The 2,238-nt window shown below is 44.2% G+C and overlaps 1 protein-coding gene across 1 annotated transcript; it reads left to right on the top strand.

Moving 5' to 3' along the window:
• Nucleotides 1-868: 868 nt before the first annotated feature.
• On the top strand, nt 869-1,555 carry LOC144971889 (uncharacterized). Its single transcript, XM_078912962.1, has one exon. It carries the CDS (start codon nt 869-871, stop codon nt 1,553-1,555), a length of 687 nt encoding a protein of 228 aa, XP_078769088.1.
• Nucleotides 1,556-2,238: the final 683 nt, after the last annotated feature.

The following is a 2,238-nucleotide window of genomic DNA, read 5'->3' as shown; positions in this document are numbered from 1 at the left end:
CTCGCGCTCAGCGCATAGTAGAGTCCTTGGAGAAGGCTCTTTACTCACTTTCTCTCACCTTACTCATGTGTAAAATGAGTACCTGGCTGTTAACAGCGGTGCTGTGTCCGAAAAATTGTAATATCGCGTAACAGGCGTCATGTCCAGTCTTCATGTTAAATGTTGCTGTTGACCAGGGACCACTTGTAATGCGCTTTGAGCACATTTAGTGGATATTGCGCTATATAAAGCTCAATTTTTGTTTTGTTTTTGTTTTTAAGGGTTTTACGGCGCTTGCAACACATTAAGGTCATATCAGCGCCAGTAAAAGGGAAGAAAATGGGATAGTAAAAAGTTTTAGAATTACAATTAATGCATCCAAGAATAGGGCAGACAAAGGAGAATTGGTTAAAATAGGCAAAATCAACAGATGTAGATTCCAAGAGCACACTATCAGTGTACTTAGTTTGAGATCACCTAAAAGTCTCATCCAGACACAAGCACAAAATCCAACAAAGAGGAACACACTCAATTGTTTACAAATCATATGTAAAAGGAAAAATAATACAGTGCATAACAGAGAGATGATTTACAAGGAAAAAAATATCATCTCCCAAAACAAACGCATTTGACTGTTTCCCTCCCAGCCAGGGCCAGGACAAAACCAAGTTATCTCATTCCAAGACAAAGCAAGTTGGATAACAGATATAGAGGGATAAAAGACACAGTATGTAGTGTTATACATTGTTAATATGTTGTGTTGCGAGCTTTAGTAACATTTTGTTATTTATTGTTATTTTGCAGTTGTTACCCTAAAAGTAATTTTGTCAACTGAATAAAGTTACAGTGGTGACCCCGACGTCAGGATTGAACACAACCTTCCTTCAACATGCCAACCAATCAGGATACCCATGAAGCCAACGCAGTGTCCATCAAACTACCAACCTTTTGGCCACAAAGAGCTCAAATTTGGTTCGTTCAGGCCGAGGCACAATTCACAATTAAAGGAATCACAGCTGACGTAACTAAATACAGTTATGTCACAGCATCCCTCGACCAAGACACTGCCACCAGAGTTCTCGACATCCTGACCAACCCACCAAGCACTAACAAATATGAAACCCTCAAACAAAGACTCATAGACAATTACAAACTTTCTGAAAGAGAAGCCGCATCTCGCATCTTAGACATTGGTGGTCTGGGTGATTCCAAACCAAGCGAACTATTGGACAAAATGCTTGCCATAGTCCCTCCAGGACAAGAACCAGGATTCCTTTTTAAGGAAGTTTTTCTACGCCAACTACCAGCAGAAGTCCAATCCTTGGTAACTCAACAGGATTATCCGACCCTCCGGGACCTGGCCAAAGCGGCAGACAAACACTTTATGTCCACCGGAGCTACCATTAATGCAACAATGAAAGGAGGCAAACACAACAAACGAGATGGACCACGCCATCAACACAGTAAGACACCCGACCCGGATTTGTGTTGGTACCACCAAAAATTCGGCAAACAGGCTACAAAATGCACCACTCCTTGCAAATTTTCGGAAAACTGGACAGCCGGCCACCTATAAGCAATATGGTGGCCGGCTCCAAGGACAACCTTCTGTTTGCATATGATAAACAATCTGGCCGCAACTTTCTGATCGATACAGGAGCTGAGATCAGTGTGTTACCGGCTTCAACAAACGACCTTCGCCGCGGACAACACGGGTTCCCGTTAGCAGCCGCCAATGGTACACTCATCAAATCATATGGACAACGTAAACTGTCCTTACACATAGGATCACACCAGTATGAATGGACATTTACACTGGCAGCCGTCAACAGACCAATTTTGGGGGCAGATTTCCTTCGGGCTCATTCACTACTCGTCGATCTGAAGGGCAATCGCCTAATGCACAGCGGCACCTATGCTTCAGTCTCACTCATGACTTCACAGCATACAGCCCCACACATCTCAATCATCACAACTGACGATGAGAATCAGTTCACTCAGCTGTTATCTACACGGCCAGCACTCACTTCGCCCACGTTTTCATGTCCCACAACAAAGCATTCTGTGGAACACCATATAACCACAACGGGCCCTCCGGTACACTCAAAAGCACGTCGTCTGGCACCAGACAAACTAGCAGTAGCAAAATCGGAGTTTGACAACATGGAGGCTCTAGGAATCGTACGTCGTTCCAACAGTCCGTGGGCATCGCCTCTACATGTGGCACCTAAACCCAACGGAGGTTGGAGACCATGTGGA

The sequence above is a fragment of the Berghia stephanieae genome, chromosome 4, assembly GCF_034508935.2.
Source record: "Berghia stephanieae isolate SIO BIC M18660-M18661 chromosome 4, UCSD_Bste_1.3, whole genome shotgun sequence".
Lineage (NCBI taxonomy): Eukaryota > Metazoa > Mollusca > Gastropoda > Nudibranchia > Aeolidiidae > Berghia > Berghia stephanieae.
The sequence above is the reverse complement of the archived record's forward strand: the minus strand, read 5'-3'. Positions and strand labels throughout refer to the sequence as shown.